Genomic DNA, 16858 nt, shown 5'->3' on the forward strand with positions numbered 1-16858 from the left:
TAACGTATGAAAAATCCTTGGCGTATAGTAACTACTACTAAGTAATATTTAATGAATAATATTAAAATTGGAAGAGCTCAACAAGTCTGAGTTTCCCATAAATAAAGTGAGAATGTTTTAGTACATGAGCTTCATTTCCCTAACTTTTGGTGTTTAGAAGGTTTTTATATGAGAGTTGTATTTTTGGTAGTTAAGGTTACTAGATTAAGTGTTCCTTGAATAAGTGTGCCATTAATATAAATTGTTATTTTTGCCATATGCCTGAACTGCTGCTTCAGAAGTTATAACGGTAGACATTCTGTAAAGATATAGTATTTTGTCTTCCATCCAAAGTCATTTTCTACACTACCAAGAACGTTATTTCTATTTACGTGCATACAAAAAGGACTATAACTGTTCCTGCTATTATAAAAACTTATTGTTCAAAAGGGAAAGGCATTGTTAATTGTATAATAGAGGAAAAAAATAAAAAGCACATATGATATTATTAGGTTAAAAAAGAATAACAACAAAAAATTTTCCTCAAAATTATGGGAATCAATTTTGGGGAATAGCCAAGGGCAGAAAAAAAAGCAACATTAATGGGATTATTGCCAATATTACTAATTAGATGAAGCAATAAACAAAAGGACAAAGATGTAACCAAAAAAATCTTTATACACAAAGATAAATGTTGGGCCATTTAGATGTTACTGATTTTGGACATATATGAAACAAATACAAACTCTACTACCATATACATATTTGGCACCTAACTCCTCTATACTGAGAGGAAGATTATATTTCATTCTAGTCTTCTGATGATCATATATCACATATAAAAATGAAGTATGTAGTTAGTTATCTCAATTGCTAACACATACTGCATTTCATAGACAAAAAAAGCAATTCCATTTCCAGCCAACCAAAAGAATAGGTGAGTAAATGTAGACAGATCAGTATAAATCTATCACCCACTAGAAAATTACTTAAAAGGTCTGCCCTTATCTATAGAATGCTAGTGGTATCAACTTCTTACATATAACATCTTATTTCCCTTACTTGGCAATTTGTACTGTTTGTTTCTGCTTACCTTGCCTGAATTTGAATCTCCTGCCACAGAGGCATGGGGTCCATCTCCCACTGACTTTTTCTGCAGTTCTGGGGTGGGACACCTTTTACCCCTATCTTCTGCAGATTTCTTAGCATCAGTAGTTTCATGTTCACTTTTACTTTGTCTTTTTATTCCTGTTATTTCTCTGCCCCTCTTTGCTGAGGTTTCCTTATCTTCTTTCTTGGCCTGTTCACTTTCTCTCCTTTCCATTTCTTCTTTTGCTTTTTGTTGTTTCTCGGTGATTTCACTTTCTTCAGCTTCTTGTTTCTTTCTGACTTTTTGTTCTTGTTCTTCTCTCCTCAGTTTCTCTTTCTGTTCTTCTTGCTGCTTTTCTCGAAGTTCTTTTTCTTGTTTGTTTTTCTCCATTAGAAGAGCAGTTTCTGCATGAATACGAGCTTTTTCTTCATCTGTTAACATGGCAGTTGGAGGGGGAAATACTGGCTTTGTGGAGCGATCAGGAACAACTTTTCCATCCTGAGAAGACTGTTGCTCGTGATCTTTATTTTCAGATTTTATTCTATGATCTTCAGGCAATTTGACTGCTGGTTTTTTAGTACGATCAACCTATATTAACAAAAACAGAGCCAAGAATATTTTTGCCAAAATCCAGGAATGTAACCTCAGTTTTTGAAATCAAGTTGTTATAAAAGAACCATCACCTTTGTGGAGACAACATTTGCCAGAACATCTATTTATAACATTACCCTATGTCAAGATTTCTCAAAAGGCACTTGGCACTTACTTCCTACTTGACTCCATACTTTCAATACACCATGATATGTTCTGTATATGGAAATGGAAGAGTTCACCTAAAACATACCTAAAGTTCCATTTCCACATAACCAATTGCCTATTCAGTATCTCCATGTCAGCGTCTCACATATACACCACAAACCAAGTATGGCCAAAACTGAATACATGCTATTCCCCCTACTAACACTGTCCTTATCTCATGGATGTAACCACTATCCAAACATAGCTCAAACCAGAAAGCTGAGTTCCATATGTCCTCCCCTGCCCTTATGCAGTCTGATGATTTTCTTCCTCTGTCCCTCTCCATCAGCACCAACCAAGTCCATGCCAACATCTCCTCTACACTGTTTCCAATTAGTGGAACTTGTTTAAAATCTTTCTTCCCTCCTAAGATATAAGCTCCAGGAGAGTAAAGACTGTGCCTGATAGACAGTAAATAAATATGCTGTTGAAGGAATGAATAAAATATTCTGTAACAGTTTTCACAACAGTTAAGTTACTAAATACAAATTGAGTTTAATAAACTATCTAAATTCCTGAATTAGTGCGTTAAATGTTTATTACCTCAATTTAATAGCATATTAATTCTACAAAATTGTTAGAAATGACCCTAACATCATTTCTTTTGAGAGTAAAATTTACTGAAACAAGTATAACTAATAAGAATATCTGCCAATAACAACTTGCATGGTATTCTTACAAAATGAATTGTATGTTTTGCAACTAGAAACTAATACCATAGGAAGATTTTAGTGAAGAAAAAATCATACCTTTGCTCCTCACTTCTCTTTTTACCTCTTTACTTTAAAAATCTATTGTCTTTTTTCAACATTTGAGAATGAAGTGTGAAGAACCACTACAAGGATAAGGATAATCAAAGTTCCATGGAAAGGAACCAAAATAAGTTTCCATCTACATTTTAACAACTTGATCCATTTCCCCCCTAATTTTAAAACTATAACTATGATCATGTTACTTTCACCTTTAAAATTCTTTAATTTTCCTTGTGCCTACAGGATAAAACTCCAATTTGATCCAAGTATCTCTTGATGACTCTTGCCCATCTTTCCAATCTTATCTACTCTCACATTTGCCTGTCTCCAACAGAGAGCTGTGTCCAAGCACGTCAAAACTACTCACTGGTTCCAGAGCATGCTTTGTTCCTTTAGTCACAAAATCTACTTGTCTCTTTCATCCTCAAATCCTATTGAACTCATAGCCCAGATAAAAATACTGCCTCTCTATGAAGATCTCTCTGATACCCTGTCAAAATTTCTCTCCTTGCTCTGTGCTCTGGTGAGTAATTATATTCTGCCTTATACTTTGTCTAATTTTGTACAACTTTCTCCTTCTAAACATCAAACAGAATTCACAGCTTAATCATATCTGTAAACCTTCATGTTGTCTTTCACATAGAAAATCCTCAGAATATGTTAGACAAATCGCACATATCTCAGTCACAAAAGGATTATGGTTCAAATAACATGTTGATTAAGTTTAAAGGAAGTACAATAACATAGGCTTTTTTTTTTCAATTTCTTAAGTTTATGTTAAGAAAAATTAATCACATACTGTTCAGTCTTAAGATTTGGTCCAAAATATTAAAAGTAGAAGACCTTTAAAAAAAAAAATGAAGAAATAAACCATCTCATTTGATATAAAAAAAGACTAAGTTTTCTATTCATAGCCTATTGTACAAATCAAATGACATCCATTTCAAATATGAAACACTTGAAATATATACGAAAAAAATAAAAATAAATGCTATAAAAAATCTTTTGGAAAAACCATAAGGGAGAATTAGTTTACCTTCCTTTGAGTAAAATGTAGAGAAAAAAAGCTGCATTTTTATTGTAATACACTGGTTATTTAAAATCATTTAAGTAATTATTGTTAAAACATGCCTGCTGCAGAGGAGATCAAGATGGTGGAGTAGAAAGATCTTGAGCTCACCTCCTTCCACAGACACACCAAATTACAACTAAATATAGACAAACTCTCTGAGAATGACCTGAATACTAGTGAAACAGCTCTTTCACAACTAAAAATATAAATAAAAAGCCACATTCAGAGAGGTAGGAGGGGCAGAGAAACGGTCTAGCCAGTAGCCACATACATTATGCAGCAATATACAAATGGCAGGAATAATCACAAATGTAAAGGTCCTCCCTGAGGATCGAGGGGTTTAAGTCCCACATTAGGCACCTTTACCCAAGGGGCCTGTATAGGAAGGATGAGCCCCCACAATGTCTGGCTATGAAAATCAATTGGGCTTATCTCCAGGAGAGCCAGAGAGCTACAGGACACAGAGACTCTGCTCTTAAAGGGCCAGCCACTAATTCACTTGTTTTTAGACCCAACAGAGAGGCAACAGTTTGAAAAGCACTGGGGCCATATGTGAAGAAAACTTATTAACTAATTTTAGGGTATGTGCAGGAGGGGCAGGGATCTATAGAGACTTTCTCTAGGAATAGAAATGCTGGTAGGCACCACTTCTGATACTCTCCATGTGCCACCATTCACCCCACCTGGTGATCTCCTATGGATCGGCCCCGCCCAATACACATACTTTGCCAGGTACCCATCCAAGGCAGTTCAGGCTCAGCCACACCTGGTGGGCAGCCTAAGCCAAGACAGCAATCCCCCACTCCCCCAAGAAGTTCTGCTGGGGATGGGGGAAGGTGTTAGTTCTAAACAATTGTGATCAGGCCTCTAAGCCATTCAATTCACACCAGGGCACACACAGCCCATAGGAGATACCCCTGAAGTGCCTGCTTCTGATGACCCAGAGGAGACTGTGCATCTTGGCCCCACAGGGTACCTTCTACATTTGAAGGCCACGCCTTCAAAACTGGGAGATGGATCAGAATACACAGAAACACAGAAAGTCAAACAAAATGAGGAGGCAGAGGTAAATGTTCAAAAGAACAAAATGAAACTTCATTAAAAGAACCAGAGATAAGCAATCTATCTGATAAAGAGTTCAAAGTAATGGTCATAATGATGTTCACCAAACTTGGAAGAATGGATAAACATACAAGAACTTTAATAAAGAGGTCGAAAATATAAGAAAGAACAACTCAGAGCTGAAGAATAAAATAACTGAAATGAAAAATACACTAGAAGGAATAACAGCAGATTAAAAGATACAAAAGAACAGATGAGATGAGTGATCTGGAAGACAGAGTAGTAGAAATCAAGTTGAACAACAGAAAAATATTTTAAACAAAAAAGGGTAGTTTAAGGTATGACTGGGACAACATCAAATGTACTAATATTTGCATTATGGGGATACCAGAAGGAGAAGGGGAAGAAAACTTATTTGAAAAAATATAACTGAATACTTTATTTTAAAATTTTTTTTAATTTTTATTTTTTTACATTAAATATAATTTATTGTCAAATTGTTTTCCATACAACACCCAGTGCTCATCCCAACAGATGCCCTTCCTCAATGCCCATCACCCACTTTTCCCTCTCCCAATACTTTCTTAAACCTAAAGAAAACAGACAATCCAGGTCCAGGAAGCAGAGAACCCAAAACAAGATGAAACAAAGAGGTGTGCACCAAAACATAGTAATTAACATGTCAAAGGTTAAAGATAAAGGGAATTTTTAAAGAAGCAAAAAGTCACCTATAAGGGAAACCCTATAAGGCTATCAGTTGATCTTTCAGCAGAAACTGAAGGCCAGAAGGGATATATTCAAATTGCTGAATTGAATATATTCAAATTGCACGATATATTCAAATTGCTGAAAGGAAAAGCCTACAACCAATAATACTCTACCTACTAAGGTTATCATTCAGAATTAAAGGAGAGATAAAGAGTTTCCCAGATAAAAGTTAAAGGAGTTCATTATCACTAAAACTATTATCTAAAACTACTATGAAGATTAAGATGGAAGTAGTAAATTCAAGTATGTTTATAATTGTTGGAGAAATATAAAAATAAAAATGGAAAATGTGTCAGAAATATAAAATGTGTGTGACTGCTATATATTTAAGGTGTTATATATGAACCCATGGTACAAAACCCAAAAAATTGTACTAGATACACAAAAAATAGAGAAAGGAATCCAAACAAACGTTAGAGAAAGTCATCAAATAACAAGGGAAGATAGCAAAAGAAGAACAAAGAAACAGAAAAGAGCTACATAAACTATCAGAAAAACGTAAAATGGCAAGAAGCACATACCTATCAATAATTACTTTGAATATGAATGGACTAAGTGCTCCAATCAAATACACAGTGTGCCAGAATGAATAAAAATAAATAAATAAGAATCATCTATATGCTCCCTACAAGAGACTTTAGACCTAAAGACAAATACAGATGAAAAGTGAAGGGATAGGGAAAAAAAAAAAGTGAAGGGATTAAAAAAAAAAAAGCTGGGATAGCAATAGTTTTATCAGACAAAATAGACTTTAAAACAAAGACAGAGACAAGGAAGGGCATTATATGATGATAAAGGGATCAACCCAATGAGAGGAAACAATTATAAATATCTATGCACCCATCCTACTTATTTTATTTATCTTTATTTATATTATATATATTTATATTATTATATTATTCACCCATCCTGAATACATAGAGCAAATATTAACAAGACATAAAGGAAGAAATTGATCATAATACAATGATAGTAGGGGACTTGAACCATACTTACATCAATGGATAGATTATCCAGACAGAAAATAAACAAGGGAAATAGTAGCTTTGAAGGACACATTAGATCACATTGATCTAACAGACATAGACAGTACATTCCATTTCAAAACAACAGAATACATATTCTTTTCAAGTGTACATGAAATCTTCTCCAGGACAGATCACATGTTAGGCCACAAAACAAGTCTTAATACATTTAGGAAGACTGAAATTATATCAAGCATCTTTTCCAACTGTAACAGTATGAAACTAGAAATCAATTTACAAGAAAAAAATCTGGAAAGAACACAAACATAGAGCAACTAAACAACAAATCGATCAACTAGGAAATCAAAGAGGAAATTAAAAAAATAAATGGAAACAAATGAACATGAAAACACAATGGTCCAAAATTTTTGGGATGCAGCAAAAACAGTTCCAAGAGGGAAGTTTATAGTGATATAGGCCCACATCAAAAAACAAGAAAAATCTCAAATAGAAAAACATCTAACCTTACACCTAAATAAGCTAGAACAAAGCTCAAAACTGGCAGAAGGAAGAAAACAGATCAGAAATAAATGAAATAGTAAAAGAATAATAGAAAAGATCAATGAAATCAAGAGCAGGTTTTTTGAAGATATGAATAAAACTGATAAACCTCTAGTCAGACTCATCAAGAAAACAAGAATGGACTCAAATAAACAAAATCAGAAATGAAGGAGAGGAAATAACAGCTTGACCCCAGGAATACAAAAGATTACAGAAGATTATGGAAAATTATGGAGAGTCTGCATGGCTTAGCTGGTTAAGCATTCAACTCTTTGATTTCAGCTCAGGTCGTGATCTCACAGTTCATGAGATCAAGCCCCATATGTTGGGTTCCGTGTGTTGACAGCAAGGAGCCTGCTTGGAATTCTCTCTCTCACTTTCTCTCTGCCCCTCCCCCTGCCCATGCTGTTTTCTCTCTCTCACTCTCAAAATAAATAAACAAACTTAAAAAAAATATTATGAAAGCTTATATGCCAACAAATTGGGCAACCTAGGAAAAAAGGATAAATTCCTTGAAGCATCCAATCTTCTAAGACTCACTCAGGAGAACAGAAAATGTGAACAGACTGATTACAGGCATAACTTGTTTTACTGCACTTCACTTTATTTCACTTCACAGATACTGTGTTTTTTAAACATTAAAGGTTTTTGGCAACCGTGAATCAAACAAGGCTATTAGTGCCATTCCTCCAACAGCATCTGCTCACTTCATGTCTCTGTGTCACATTTAGGTAATTGTTATACTTCACAAACTTTTTATTATTATTATATTTATTATGGTGATTTGTGACCACTGACCTTTGATGTTACTATTTTAATTGTTTTCTGGTGCCACGAACCACACCTATGTAACTTAGTAAATGTTGTGGATGTTCTGACTGCTCTATGGACCAGCTGTTCCCCCATCTCTCTCCCTCTCCTATTCCCCAAGACACAATACCAAAATTAGATCAATGAATAAATAACCCTGCAATGGCCTCTTAGTTCAAGTGAAAGGAAGAGTCACGTTTCTATCACTTTAAATCAAAAGCTATACACAATTAAGCTTAATGAGGAAGGCATATCAAAAGCTGTTAGGCCAAAAGCTAGGCCTTATATCAAAAAGCCAAATTGAAAATGCAAAGGAACTCTTCAAAAAATTTTAAAGTGTTAGTTCAGTGAATATACAAATAATAAGAATGTGAAACAGCCTTACTGCTGTTTAGTGGTCTGGGCAGAAGACCCTATCAACCACAACACTCCTATAAGCAAAGCCTAAGACCAAATCAACCACAACACTCCTATAAGCAAAGCCTAATTCAGAGCAAGGCCCTAATTCTCTTCAACTCTATGACAGCTACGAGAGGTGAGGAAGCTGCAGGAAAAAAAAAATTGATATTGGCAAAGGTTGGGTCATGAGATTTAAGGAAAGAAGCTGTCTCCATAACATAAAAGTTCAAGGTGAAGGCAGCAGGTGCTAATGTAGAAGCTTCAGCAAGTTATCTAGAAAAATAAGCTAAGATATTAATATAGATGGAACAACCTTCTACCGGACAAGATGCCATCTAGGACTTTCAAAGCTAGAGAGGAGAAGTCAATGCCCGGCTTCAAGGCTTCAGAAGATAGGCTGACTCTCTTATTAAGGGCTAATATAGCTGGTGGCTTTCAGCTGAAGCCAATGCTTATTGACCGTTCCGAAAATCCTAAGACCCTTAAGAATTATGCTAAATCTAATCTGCCTGTGCTCTATCGATGGAACAACAAAGTCTGGATGATAGCACACCTGTTTACAACATGACTTACTGAATATTTTAAGCACACATTGAGGCCTACTATTCAGAAAAAAGACTCCTTCTAAAATATTACTGCTCACTGACAATGTACCTGGTAAACAGAGTTTTGACTGAACGTAAAAAAAGATTAATGTTTTCATGCCTGTTAACATTCCATTCTGCAGCCCAGTGATCAAGAAGTCATGGTAACTTTCAAGTCTTACTAAAGAAATTCACTTTGTGAGGCTAGAGCTGCATAGAGAGTGATTCCTACTAACTAGGAAGGTCATTGAAAACCTCTTGGCAAGGATACACCATTCTACATGAAATTAAGAACATTAGTGATTTGTGGAAGGATGTCAAAATTTCAACATTTAACAGGAGTTTGGAAGAAGTTGATCTCAGCCCTCATGGATGACTTTGAAGATTTTAAGACTTAAGTGGTGAAACTAATTGCAAATGTGGTGGAAACAGCAAGAAAACTAGAATTACAAGTGAGCCTGAAGATGTGACTAAACTGCGGCTATCTCATGAAAAAATTTGAATGGATGAAGAGTTGCTTCTTTTGGATGAGTAAAGAATGTGGTTCCTTAAAATGGAATCTACTGGTGAAGATGATGTGAAGATTGCTGAAATGACAACAAAGAATTTAGAATATAACAAACTTAGTTGATAAAGCAGCAGCAGGGTTTGAGAAAACTAACCCAAATTTTGCAAGAAGTTTTATGCTGGGGAAAATGCTATTAAACGGCATCACATACTACAAAGCAATCATTTGTGAAAGAAAGAGTTAAATGATATGGCAAACTTCATTCTTGTCTTATTTTAAGAAATTGTCAGAGCTACCCCAAACTTTAGCAACCACCCATTATCAATAGTCAGTAGTCATCAACAGTGAGGCAAGACCCTCCACCAGCAAAAAGATTACATCTTCCTGTAATCTCAAATGATGGTTAGCATATTTTAGCAGTAAAATTTTTTAATTAAGACGTGTACATGGTTTTTTTCAGTCCTAATGCTACTGCACACTTAGTAGACTACAGTATAATCTAATAATCTTTTTTTAAAATATGAAATTTATTGCCAAATTGGTTTCCATACAATACCCAGTGCTCATCCCAAAAGGTGCCCTCCTCAATACCCATCACCCACCCCCCTCCCTGCCACCCCCCGTCAACCCTCAGTTTGTTCTGTTTTTAAGAGTCTCTTATGTTTTGGCTCCCTCCCTCTCTAACCTTTTTTATTTTTTATTTTTTCCTTTCCATCCCCCATGGTCTTCTGTTAAGTTTCTCAGGATCCACATAGAGTGAAACCATGATTATCTGTCGTTCTCTGTATGACTTATTTCACTTAGCATTAACACTCTCCAGTTCCATCCACGTTGCTACTAAAGGCCATATTTCATTCTTTCTCATTGCCACGTAGTATTCCATTGTGTATACAAACCACAATTTCTTTATCCATTCATCAGTTGATGGACATTTAGGTTCTTTCCATAATTCGGCTATTGCTGAAAGTGCTGCTATAAACACTGGGGTACAAGTGCCCCTATATATCAGCACTCCTGTATCCCTTGGGTAAATTCCTAGCAGTGCTACTGCTGGGTCATAGGGTAGATCTATTTTTAATTTTTTGAGGAACCTCCACACTGTTTTCCAGAGCGGCTGCACCAGTTTGCATTCCCACCAACAGTGCAAGAGGGTTCCCATTTCTCCACATCCTCTCCAGCATCTATAGTCTCTTGATTTGTTCATTTTGGCCACTCTGACTGGCGTGAGGTGATATCTGAGTGTGGTTTTAATTTTATTTCCCTGATAAGGAGCGACGTTGAGCATCTTTTCATGTGTCTGTTGGCCATGTGGATGTCTTCTTTAGAGAAGTGTCTCTTCATGTTTTCTGCCCATTTCTTCACTGGATTATTTGTTTTTCGGGTGTGGAGTTTGGTGAGCTCTTTACAGATTTTGGATACTAGCCCTTTGTCTGATATGTCATTTGCAAATATCTTTTCCCATTCTGTTGGTTGCCTTTTAGTTTTGTTGACTGTTTCCTTTGCAGTACAGAAGCTTTTCATCTTCATGAGGTCCCAATAGTTCATTTCTGCTTTTAATTCCCTTGCCTTTGGGGATGTGTCAAGTAAGAAATTGCTGCGGCTGAGGTCAGAAAGGTTTTTTCCTGTTTTCTCCTCTAAGGTTTTGATGGTTTCCTGTCTCACATTCAGGTCCTTTATCCATTTTGAGTTTATTTTTGTGAGTGGTGTAAGAAAGTGGTCTAGTTTCAACCTTCTGCATGTTGCTGTCCAGTTCTCCCAGCACCATTTGTTAAAGAGACTGTCTTTTTTCCATTGAATGTTCTTTCCTGCTTTGTCAAAGATTAGTTGGCCATCCTTTTGTGGGTCTAGTTCTGGGGTTTCTATTCTATTCCATTGGTCTATGTGCCTGTTTTTGTGCCAATACCATGCTGTCTTGATGATGACAGCTTTGTAGTAGAGGCTAAAGTCTGGGATTGTGATGCCTCCTGCTTTGGTCTTCTTCTTCAAAATTACTTTGGCTATTCGGGGCCTTTTGTGGTTCCACACACATTTTAGGATTGCTTGTTCTAGCTTCGAGAAGAATGCTGGTGCGATTTTGATTGGGATTGCATTGAATGTGTAGATAGCTTTGGGTAGTATTGACATTTTAACAGTATTCTTCCAACCCATGAGCACGGAATGTTTTTCCATTTCTTTGTATCTTCTTCAATTTCCTTCATAAGCTTTCTATAGTTTTCAGCATACAGATCTTTTACATCTTTGGTTAGGTTTATTCCTAGGTTATTTTATGCTTCTTGGTGCAATTGTGAATGGGATCAGTTTCTTTATTTGTCTTTCTGTTGCTTCATTATTAGTGTATAAGAATGCAACTGATTTCTGTACATTGATTTTGTATCCTGCGACTTGGCTGAATTCATGCATCAGTTCTAGCAGACTTTGGTGGAGTCTCCCGGGTTTTCCATGTATAATATCATGTCATCTGCAAAAAGTGAAAGCTTGACTTCATCTTTGCCAATTTTGATGCCTTTGATTTCCTTTTGTTGTCTCATTGCTGATGCTAGCACTTCCAACACTATGTTAAACAACAGCGGTGAGAGTGGACATCCCTGTCGTGTTCCTGATCTCAGGGGGAAAGCTCTCAGTTCTTCCCCACTGAGGATGATATTAGCTGTGGGCTTTTCATAAATGGCTTTTATGATGTCTAAGTATGTTCCTTCTATCCTGACTTTCTTGAGGGTTTTTATTAAGAAAGCATGCTGAATTTTGTCAAATGCTTTTTCTGCATCGATTGACAGGATCATATGGTTCTTTTCTTTTATTAATGTGATGTATCACGTTGATTGATTTGAGAATGTTGAACGAGCCCTGCAGCCCAGGAATGACTCCCACTTGATCATGATGAATAATTCTTTTTATATGCTGTTGAATTCGATTTGCTAGTATCTTATTGAGAATTTTTGCATCCATATTCATCAGGGATATTGGCCTGCAGTTCTTTTTTGCTGGGTCTCTGGTTTAGCAATCAAAGTAATGCTGGCTTCACAGAATGAGTCTGGAAGTTTTCCTTCCCTTTCTATTTTTTGGAATAGCTTGAGAAGGATAGGTATTTTCTCAGCTTTAAATGTCTGGTAGAATTCCCCTGGGAAGCCATCTGGTCCTGGACTCTTATTTGTTGGGAGATTTTTGATAACTGATTCCATTTCTTTGCTGCTTATGGGTCTGTTCAAGCTTTCTATTTCTTCCTGTTTGAATTTTGGAAGTGTGTGGGTGCTAAGGAATTTGTCCATTTTTTCCAGGTTGTCCAATTTGTTGCATATAATTTTTCACAGTATTCCCTGATAACTGCTTGTCTTTCTGAGGGATTGGTTGTAATAATTCCTTTTTAATTCATGATCTTATCTATTTCCTCATCTCCCTTTTTTTTTTTTGAGAAGCCTGGCTAGAGGTTTATCAATTTTGTTTATTTTTTCAAAAAACCAACTCTTGGTTTCACTGATCTGCTCTACAGTTTTTTTAGATCCTATATTGTTTATTTCTGCTCTGATCTTTATTATTTCTCTTCTTCTGCTGGGTTTGGGGTGTCTTTGCTGTTCTGCTTCTATTTCCTTTAGGTGTGCTGTTAGATTTTGAATTTGGGATTTTTCTTGTTTCTTGAGACAGGCCTGGATTGCAATGTATTTTCCTCTCAAGACTGCCTTCACTGCATCCCAAAGCGTTTGGATTGTTGTATTTTCATTTTCATTTGTTTCCATATATTTTTAAATTTCTTCTCTAATTGCCTGGTTGACCCATTCATTCTTTATGTAATGATCTTTTATATGAATGGGAAAACCAAAAATTCACTGACTTGCTTTGTTGTGATATGCACTTTATTGTGGTGGCCTGGATTTGAATGAACAACATCTCTGATATACACCTGTACTAGTAATGAAATTGAATCAGTAATCAAAAACTCCCAACAATCCAAATTCCAAGAACAGATAGTTTCACATGTGACTTCTACCAAAGAAGAGTTAATAGCTATTTTTCTCAAACTATTCCAAGAAATTGAAGAGGAAGGAATGCTTCCAAATTCATTGTGCAAGGCCAGCATTACCCTCATACCAACAGCAGGCAAAAACGCTACAAAAATGAAAATTAGTAACCAATATCCCTGATGAAGTGAGCTGCAAGAATCCTCAACAAAATATCAACAAACTGAATTCAACAGTACATTAAAAGGATCTTGTACTACAACCAAGAGGGATTTATTCCAGGGATACAGGGATGGTTCAATACCTGCAAATCAATTAACCAAATGAAGGATAAAAACCCTATGATCATCTCAGCAGATGTGGAAAAAGCATCTGACAAAATTCATCATCCATTTATGCTATTAACTCTCAACAAACTCAGCATCCATTTATGCTAAAACTCTCAACAAGCTCTCAACATATAAGAAAGTATATAACAAACCCACACCTAACATCATAGTCAATGGTGAAACGCTAAAAGATTTTGCTATAATGATGAGGATATCTACCCTTGGTACTTTTATTCAACATAGCACTGGAAGTCCTAGCCACAGATAGCAATCAGATGAGAAAAAGAAATAGAACGCATCCAAATTGGTAAGGAAGAAGTAAAACTGGTTCTATCTATAATCACATGACAATCTATGTAGAAAACCCTAGACTTCACCAGAAAACCTATTAGAATAAATGAATTCAATAAAGTTGCAGAATACGAAATCAATATACAGAAATCTGTTGTTTCTATACACTAATCATGAAGCATCACAAAGGGAAATTGAGAAAACTATCCGATTTCCAACCGCATCAGAAAGAATAAAATATTTATGAATAAATTTAATCAAGGAGGTGAAAAACCTATACTCTCATAACTTTAAGACATTGATGAAAGAAACTGAAGAGGAGAAAAATGGAAAGATGTACTGTGCTCATGGATTGGAAGAATTAATATTGTTAAAACATCAATGCTACCCAAAGCAACATACAGATTTAATACAATCTCTATAAAAATACCAATACAATTTTTCACAGAACCAGAACAAAAAAAATCCTGAAATTTGTATGGAACCACAAAAGACTCCCAATAGCCAAAGCAATGTTGACAAAGAAGAACAAAGCTGGAGGTGTTGCAATTCTAGATTCCAAGATATACTACAAAGCTACAGTAATCAGCAATATGGTACTGGCATTAAAAAACAGCTGCACAGATCAATGGAACAGTATAGAGAACTTAGAAATAAATCCACCCTTATATGGTCAATTAATCTATAAGAAAGGAGGCAAGAATATACAATGGGGAAAAGACAATCTCTTCAATAAATGGTGTTGGTAAGACTGAAACGGCTACATGCAAAGAATGAAACTGGACCACACTTTATCAATAAGGAAGTACACTCAAAATGGATTGAAGATGTAGATGTAAGACCTGAAACCATAAAACTCCTAAAAGAAAACATAGGTAGTAAATTCTTGGAGACTGATCCTAGCAATATTTTTGGATCTGTTTCCTCAGCCAAGGGAAACAAAAGCAAAAATAAACAAATGGGACTCATTTATCACACTAAAAAGCTTTGCACAGTGAAGGAAACCATCAACAAAATGAAAAGGCATCCTACTGAATTAGATTATGTATTTGCAAATGACATGTATGATAATGGGTTAATATCCAAAATATATAAAGAACTCATGTGGGTGTCTGGGTGGCTCAGTTGGTTTAGTGTCTGACTCTTGATTTCAGCACAGATTGTGATCCAGGGGTTGTGGGATTGAGTCCTGTGTCAGGTTCAATGTTGAGCGTGGAATCTGCTTGGGATTCTCTCTTTCTCTCTCTCTCCCTCCCCTGCTCACATGAACTCATGCAACTCAACACCCAACAAAACAATCTGATTTAAAAATGGGCCAAGGAAAAAAAAAATTAGGGGAAAAAAAAAAAAAAAAAAGGGCCAAGGACCTGATAGACATTTTTCCATAGAAGACATATAGATGGCCAAGAAAACCATGAAAAGATGCTCAACATTACTAATCATTAGGGAAATGCAAATTAAAATCACAATGAGGTATCACTTTACACCTGTCAGAATGGGTAAACTCAAAAAGAACAAAAACAGAGGAGCGCCTGGGTGGCTCAGCAGGTTGAGCATCCGACTTTGGCTCAGGTCATGATCTCATGGTTCGTGAGTTCAAGCCCCGAGTTGGGCTCTGTGCTGACAGCTCAGAGCCTGGAGCCTGCTTCGGATTCTGTCTCCTTCTCTATCTGCCCCTCCCCCATTCTCTCTCTTTCTCTCCCTCAAAAATAAACATTAAAAAAAAAAAAAGAACAAAACTAGCAAATGTTGGTGAGGATGTGATGAAAAGGAACACTGGTGCACTGTTGGTGGGAATGTAAATTGGTGCAGCCACCAGAGAAAACAGTATGGAAATTCCTCAAAAAATTAAAAAGAGAACTACCATATGGTCTAGCAACTCCACCTTTGATAATTCCATTCATCTGAAGAAAATAAAAACACTAATTCAGAAAGATATATGAACCCTAGTTAATTACAGTATTTACAAAGCTAAGATATAGAAACAACTTGTATTCATCAACAGATGAATGAAGAACATGTGCTATCTATATAGTAATGTAATACTCAGCCATGAAAAAGGATGAAATCTTGCCATTTGTGACAAGGATGGACCGAGAAGGTATTATGCTGAGTGAAATAAGTCAGACAAAGACAAGTGCTTTATGATTTCACTTATATATATGTGTAATCTAAAAAGCAAGGCAAACAAAGCAAAACAGAAAAAGTCTCATAAATAAATAGAACAAACTTCTGGTTGCCAGAGGGGAGGTGTTTGGGAAGGATGGGTGAAATAGGTGATGGAGATTAAGAGGCACAAACTTACAGTTAAGAAATAAATAAGTCACAAGAATGAAAAGTACAGCATAGACTACATTTTCTATAATATCGTAATAACTCTGAACGGTTCACAGATGGAATCTAGACTTATGGTGATCATTTCATAAGGTATATAAAGGTCTAATCACTGTGTTGTACATCTAAAACTAATAGAATATTGTATGGCAACTATAACAAAGGAAATAACAAAAACTATGCATGTTACTTACATGTCAAATTCTAAGGAAATGGAACTACAGTATTATTTTGAAACCAATATATTGATATCACGTTATCATCTTTAAGCCAAACTATTTGGGAAAATACTATGGGTTAAATTACAGTACAAGAAAACCCTGAAAATCTTCACGTTTTCTGTCGTAATACAATCTTTTACTGGTACTCCCTACAGTAAACACACTGCTAGCTGGCTTTGAAATCTTTTGAATTATCTATTTTATCACTGCTGTGGTAACAGGACTGAATTATAATGAAAAATCTTTATAGCCAAAAGGCACCAAAACATACAAATTCTTCTCACTGGTATTTTTCTTCCTAAAATATAAAAGCTTATAAATAAAACTTCATTTGTATATTATGTATTTAACATAATATTAAAAAAGAGAAACAATACAGTTA

The 16858-nt window shown here is 35.7% G+C and overlaps 1 protein-coding gene across 1 annotated transcript in view; it reads right to left on the minus strand.

Moving 5' to 3' along the window:
- USP8 (ubiquitin specific peptidase 8) overlaps window positions 1-16858 on the minus strand; it is a 76628-nt gene that overhangs the window by 13310 nt on the left and 46460 nt on the right. Inside the window, exon 11 of the mRNA XM_019442138.2 lies at window positions 1073-1657. Coding sequence (XP_019297683.2) covers window positions 1073-1657 — 585 coding nt within the window. The remainder of the gene's footprint in view (window positions 1-1072; window positions 1658-16858) is intronic.

The sequence above is a fragment of the Panthera pardus genome, unplaced genomic scaffold (genome assembly GCF_024362965.1).
Source record: "Panthera pardus isolate Hobbes unplaced genomic scaffold, ASM2436296v1 HiC_scaffold_24, whole genome shotgun sequence".
NCBI classification, from domain to species: Eukaryota; Metazoa; Chordata; class Mammalia; order Carnivora; family Felidae; genus Panthera; species Panthera pardus.